General features: G+C 40.5%; 2 protein-coding genes across 2 annotated transcripts; one reads left to right on the top strand and one right to left on the bottom strand.

Annotated features, from left to right (window-relative positions):
* Window positions 1-222: 222 nt before the first annotated feature.
* Window positions 223-2,654, top strand: LOC147520654 (uncharacterized). The gene is made up of 3 exons (XM_086594307.1): window positions 223-363; window positions 472-1,095; window positions 2,574-2,654. Exons 1-3 carry the CDS (start codon window positions 223-225, stop codon window positions 2,652-2,654), a joined length of 846 nt encoding a protein of 281 aa, XP_086450433.1.
* Window positions 2,528-4,401, bottom strand: LOC147520653 (RING/U-box superfamily protein). Its single transcript, XM_086594306.1, is given in 6 exon segments — window positions 2,528-2,807; window positions 2,883-3,153; window positions 3,255-3,335; window positions 3,420-3,614; window positions 4,184-4,264; window positions 4,392-4,401. Coding segments are annotated over 6 exon segments (714 nt in total). The 3' UTR covers window positions 2,528-2,731.
* Window positions 4,402-6,901: the final 2,500 nt, after the last annotated feature.

Genomic DNA, 6,901 nt, shown 5'->3' with positions numbered 1-6,901 from the left:
CTATCGCGCGCCACTCCTACTCTCGCGCGCCATTGCCAATGTCGCGTGCTCCAACGGGAAAAAAACGGACAAAAAACGGGAAAAAAAAGGCCGGAATTCTACATCCATATATCTACTCATCTTCTTCTTCATTTTATATACACTCAACTCAAACATTCTTATCAAAAAATTCAACCATTTCACATCAATCGTTAACAAATAACACATACACATTGCCAAAAAATGGATCATGAAGTGTATGAGATTTTTCCCCTTCAATCTTCATCTTCATCTTCATCGTCATCTTTTCCAGTGGAAGACTCGACAGATAGTCTTGATGAAGAATTTGTTAACGCCATTCCCCTTATGAAGCATCATTTGGCTGTACTTGCATAAGCACAAGTACATGCTCCGAAGGCACCACATGGTGGTTCAAAGAAGGGTTGAAAAGTGAAACATAGAAACTATGTTTTGACTTTGGAAATCTTGAAGGCCAACTACTTCGTCGATCATCCTGTTTTTCTGAAAAAGGATTTCAAACGGCGCTTTCGTATGAAAAAATCTTTATTCATTCACATCTTCAACGATATTCAGACTCATTTTAAGTACTTTCAGCCTAAATTTAACAATGTTGGTCAACCTGGTATAGATCCTCTGATCATGGTGGCTGCAGCTTTGCGTATTCTTAGTTATGGTACGGTGGTTGATCAAATTGATGATCAATTATACATTTCCGAGCAAAGTGGAAGCCAGGCGTTGAGGCATTTCTGTGATGCAATTATCAAATTGTACAGTTCAGTCTACTTGCAAAGGCCAAATACTGCAGATATAGAATACTTGCTTGCACATTCTGTCATACGTGGATGGCCAGGTATGTTGGGAAACATTGATTGTATGCATTTGGAATGGCATAATTGTCCAACTGGATGGCAAGGTGCTTACATTGGTCGGTATGGAAAACCATCTGTTATTCTCGAAGCTGTTGCAACCGAAAACCTGTGGATATGGCATTCTTTCTTTGGGATGTCAGGGTCACACAATAACATCAACGTGTTGGGCAACTCGTCGGTATTTGAGCACGTGATCAATGGTACTTCTTCACCTGCTTATTTTGATGTAAATCGGCATATCTATAATATGGGTTATTATTTAGCTGATGGTATCTATCCTGACTATGTGGCATTTATACAAACAATTTTAAACCCTAATGCTCTAAAGACGAAGTGGTTCGCAACGATGCAAGAAGCTGCAAGGAAAGATATTGAAAGAGCTTTTGGGGTTTTGCAATCTAAATTTGGGATTTTGGCAAAACCTTGCAAATTATGGCATGTGGAGATAATGGGTACTGTTATGAGAGCATGTATCATATTGCACAATATGATCATCGGAACTAAGAATAAAAATTATGAAATAAGAAGGTACATTCCTTGATGTAGAAGGGCAACCACAGATCTCACCTACTCGGGAACACTACATTGAGGGGACTCTACAAGTTCAATCAAAGACTATACATGATAGACTTAAAAACGACTTTGTCGAGCATCTATGGAGCATTAGGGGTTATCGACGTTGATTGTTGTAATTTAATTTAATTTAATTTAATTTCGTAGATGCATATTTATTCTTAATCATCAATAGACAATGTTAATCAATTTCTATTTTATATATATATTTTTTAATTTAAACTAACATATATTTATATAAAATAAAAGTTTATCCATATTAAAAAAAAACATATTACGTTACATAGTCATAGAAAATAAAATGATTAACCACTCTTAACCTTTTCCATTACAGCACCCAACCACTCACATTTTCCACACACTAAATACTTTAATAGATCAAGACATTTTCCTTCAAGGTTCGCGAACTTTTTCAGCTCTCTAACACTATCACAACCATTTGGGCATGATATTTGTGCATAGGGGCAATACCTATACCAATGATCATCCTCGCCATAACACGTGCATATCAACAAACTGTCTACATATATATATATTCCATACCAGGACATATACCATACATGCATTTCAAAAATCTTACTTCTTCACCATCTTCATTACAACTTCTATGTATAAGCATATAACCTTAGCAATGTGGTGGTTTAGGACACCTTGCATTCATATGCTTGTATAATAAGGCAAGGTGTTTTCTTGAGGTGCAAATTTGGCACTTCTCTTGATCGAGTGTATCAAAATAACATGATTGTTGAGTTGATTCACCGACGTCGGTATGTTGGTTAGTTTTTTTGCAATGATGAAGAAGAAGCCATGGTAAAATGAAATGGTTGTGGAGATAGTTTTGGAGTATTGGGTGAGAATGAAGCAATTTGTGAAATTCCCGACTTTCTACTCGATAGCACACGACATTAGTACTGGCGCACGACAGTACCAATAGCGCGTATGGTGGGGTCTACAATCAATTTTGCGGTCGATATTTGTGACCACCTAGAGTTGGTCGAAATTTGCGACCAGATTCTCCAAAAAAATTCTTCAAATTTGAAGAGTATACTACCACCACCTAGAGATGCTCTTAGGGGACATTGGGGGATCTCTAAACTTATGATGCTTTTTAATTGAAAGTACATTTTACAGTCATCAATCACAGTGATATATCAGACAATCACAACCTTACCATGCATCACTCCTACATTAGTCCCATCTTTTTCAAAATAGAGGTTGCAACTTACAAGTCCGATATTTAACTACCTCAATCCCGCAATGGCTTATGCGCAACCACAAATAATTGTACATTAAGTAGGAAGCATTCTCACCTTGTGAATTAACCTTCTGCAGATCGAGCACATCTTTTTCTCCAAAATTCTGCGAAAACCCCATTATTTTGAGACTTTTTCCTTACTGGACTTATACCAAAAGGATTTCCAAGTTTTTTGGTGTACCTTTGAACATTCATAGCAGGTAGCACAGTGACCTCAAGGAACTAAAAAGCTATTGCGTTGTGCGTTGTAGCAAATGACACAAATCTTCCTCTCATACAAGTTCTCTGAAGAGCTACACTTTCCTGACTCTGCATCTTCTTCATTTGTTCCATGGGTAAATTTTTTTGTTTTTTCTGGCTTTAAAGGGTAAGCCTTAGTTACGCCATCTGAGGTTCTCTGTCCTTCACAGGCTCCAAGGTATTCCAAGGCCAATAATACAACAAGCACATTAAGTCCTACATGGAGAAACACCATAATCTCAGAATGACTATATTAAGGGTGACCATTAGAGAAACTCTTCAAACCAAACATAAAGAGAGACCAGGTATGTATTTACCTAAAATTGTGATATAAGTGACCGAACGAGCAACAAACGAAACCTCAATGAACCATGCATTGACATCTCCCTGACGATTATAAACAATCAATTAAAGAGAAGGATGTCGTGAAAAGAAAGATCTAAAGTGAAACATATGGTTATTCTTACGTAGTTGGTCCTAGCCAGCTAGGAGGACAAATTGAGTGTTGGGAAAGAGAAGCTTGAGTTGACACAACCCATTTATCACTAAACACATGCTTTTAGCTTTGGTGGGGTCAATAACATTCATCGCAATAATAATGATGTTTCTAGGATTCTTATCATCAACACGGATGTAGTAAGTATCATGTTCCTCTACATACCCAGCTTGTCCATTACCTTAGAAATAAAAATAAAAAAGTAAAACAAGTTATGATTTCAATTTGCAGCCAAATGCCAAGCGAGGCCAACGTAATTTGAGGTGTACATTTTGTCAACATCTAGTTCTTTGCAAGGCCCAAAATTTCGATATCGGTTAATATATCGGTGTACCCAAAAACTGAGATATATCGGATATATCGGATATCTCGGTTTTTTTGGTGACCAGTCCAAAGTTTCTAAAATCTCGGATATCTCACCGATATATCTCGGATATATCGGATATTTCGGAAATTTCAATATTAAATTATTAACAATTGGTCAAAAAGTCAACTGATATATATCAATTATCTCAGAAATATCGATTATATCGGCGATATAAACTTTCATATCGAAAATTCCGATATATCTCGGAAAAAAAGAGGTTCAATATTCGGTGGATATATGTCGGAAATATCGATATCGGTGTACTAATTTACCGAGATATATCGGCGAGATATCGGATATCTCGGCGATATTTTGGGCCATGGTTCTTTGTGGAGGTATCACCACCCATTTAATGAGACGACTAAAGTATCTGTAGATCTTACCGTAAGTTAGAATGTTGAAACCAGGGACTTCAGGGGAATTATTGGGATTTGAAGGCTGCAGTGTTACAAAATTATGTTCTCCTATATATGAATGAAAATCACACAGTTAATTAAGTGTATAACAAAAAAGAAGTAAGAAGTATGACATTCAACACCACCTTTTACCAAAGCAAATGAGAGATCTTTGTATTCATTAACGTGCGCGTACCATGCCACATGGATGCCTGACCTTTTGTTCAACCACAGTGTAAGTGCGTTGTAAAGGTGTGTTTTAGATTTCCTTTACATACAAGGGAGGAAGGAGAATGGGATTGGATTTAGGAGAGATCGAGTTCGCTAATGAGCGAGCTGCCTACGTATCTTCTCTTGATTTTGGGGGGAGAGAAGAATCAAGTTTCACGTAGTTCATGTAGGTGGTATTTATAGGCATAAGGGGGTGTTGATCTATGAGACACGTGCACTGACATGTACATATGTAGGGTGGAGATTATGAATGTGTGTTAGGTTGGTTTTGGTAGGAATTGTGTGATGATTGGGAGTGGGTGCAGTAGTTCATATATCACGGTGATTGGAAGTATAGGTAAGGCTCTGGTGATGATTACATCTGGATAAGGGATGGTGTCCTTATTCGAAGCATTCTGCTTGAGGTCGTTCATTCTCCTTGAGGTATTCTTGAGCGAGCTGAAGTGTACCACCTACATGAAGCGAGCTGCTCACGAATCGATCTTGGAGGTCAATGACATAAGTTCTTTACGATCTTTGCTTATGCTTAACGCGTGCTTAATATTCCTCAATGAGAATATTACTCCCTTACACAGCCCCCTCTCAGTAGATTGTGTTGTACATTGAAGCGATCTGCTGAGAGAGAAAACGGCAGTACGTGTTGAGCATGAGTGGAAAAGCGGGCTGGTGTGAACGGAACTGACTACCGCACCGTAAGGGTCGAGTCGTGTTGTATAACGACTTGATGTGAAGTGGAGGTCGGCACGTGGTTGGCACGTGACAGAATCATAGCAGTTGGCAAGGAAACGTGTTGCTGTATTTTCCGAAATCTTGAAAAGACAGGTCCTTGAGACACGTGTGCGGGCTAGAGCGTAGGTTGTAATCATACTTCTTGGGAACTGAACGGGCGGTTGTACAAAATCAAATTTGGGAGAACTGAAAAGCTATTTTTTGTTTTCTTCTTCAGCAAAACCGCAAGCTAAGGTTTCTCAGGTGAGTGCTTTTGCTACTGCTGCTTTTCCATTTTTGGTTTTCTTTCTACTTGGGCAAGTGTTGTGTGTCTAATAAGTAAGTCAGTGTCAGGTTTTGTTGCTTAGGTTTGGGTATTTTATAAGAAGAAAATGCAAAATGTCTTACTCTGATGATACACGATCGGAAGAGGTTCAGGAAGTATCTTTAAGTTGTGGTGAATATGAGGAGGATATAGAGTCTGTGAGTCTTGAAAGTCGTTCTGAGTATGGTGAGGTTGAAGTTAGGGAAGATGAGGGTAGTATACGATCTGGCTCTAAGGGTGTTGTGGCTAGCACGTCAGGTCGTGATGAGGGGTCATCCTCAAGTGGGTTGCCCCCTAGGACGGTGGATCGGCTTGCAGCGAGTGCGTTCCCCGAACTGAGGGCAGCTTTACAGATATAGATACCCGACACGGAGATATATGGCGGGGGGGAGTGAAAATGTGCGGAGTGAGGAATACAATCCGCCGAACGGTGGGGTAATAATCTGTGAGGGTTAGCTGAGAGCACATATGCAAATACCGTTCTCGAAGCTGGTTTGTGACTTTTTAGCTCATTGTTGGAAATCTCCTTGTTAATTTGTTGGTAACACTTGGCGGCTGTTCAAGGTGTTCGTTCTACTAAATGCAAGTGGTGAATATCACATAGGGGTATCTGATATTACTGAGCACTTCATTGTAAGGCGATCTGGTAATTTCAATTTTAGCTTGCAAACGATGACGAAGCGTTCCAGTGTGATGGACGGTGTAAGCAATGAGGCTTGGAAAAAGAGGCATTGTTGCTAGTTGGCAACTACTATGCTAGCGGATGTAGGTTGCAAACTAGGATTTGCAATATCTCCGGTGGGAGGGAGTGTCTTGCTCATGTCGTTTTAATGGGTGAGTTATTGTTATTTTAACTAACCTGTGTTTTCGTTTTGCTTGCAGAGTTGGCTGTAAAGACACGAACTAATCAGCAGGAGATAGAGAGGTTCGCACGGTTGACTCGAGCACAGAAACAAGCGAAACTGCCTGAGGTAGCTCATTTCTTTGTAGAAAAAGGAGGTCCAGCAATCAGGGAGAAAAGAAGAGTTCATAAGGACAGGGCTCGAGGTCAAGCTAGTGATGGAGAAACGAACAAGCGATTTGGTAACTAGGGAAGATATGAATCAAGGTTGTGGTGTTTCTAGACGACCCTCCGGAGGTGCTGGTGCCTCGGGGGCTGGTGGGTCGGGCTGGCGACCTGAAGGGGGGTCAATTGATGCGCCTGTGGAGCTGGAGAGGGTGGTCTTCAACCCTTGCGCGCGGAGCAGTTCGGCGAAGAGGAAAGCAGACGCGTCGGAGCAGGACGCTGCAAAGGCTGCCAAAGCTGCAAAGCATGCACTTGGGGAAAGTTCCAGCACGGGGGGCGGTTCTGGTGGTGGTCGAGTTGGCGGTAAAGCCACTCACAGTTCTCGGTCGAGGCCAGAACCAGTTATGGACTTGGCGACTTTTGGGGTCAGGCATAG

The sequence above is a fragment of the Coptis chinensis genome, chromosome 2, assembly GCF_015680905.1.
Source record: "Coptis chinensis isolate HL-2020 chromosome 2, ASM1568090v1, whole genome shotgun sequence".
In the NCBI taxonomy this organism is placed as follows: Eukaryota; Viridiplantae; Streptophyta; class Magnoliopsida; order Ranunculales; family Ranunculaceae; genus Coptis; species Coptis chinensis.
Note: the sequence above shows the minus strand (reverse complement) of the source record. Positions and strands in the feature narration are given on the sequence as shown.

Coding starts and splice junctions, on each gene's coding strand:
- LOC147520654 (XM_086594307.1), top strand. CDS start 223: ATGGATCATGAAGTGTATGAGATTTTTCCCCTTCAATCTTCATCTTCA. Junction 364..471: donor TTATGAAGCATCATTTGGCT/GTACTTGCATAA, acceptor GAAATCTTGAAG/GCCAACTACTTCGTCGATCA. Junction 1,096..2,573: donor CTTCACCTGCTTATTTTGAT/GTAAATCGGCAT, acceptor TACATTTTACAG/TCATCAATCACAGTGATATA.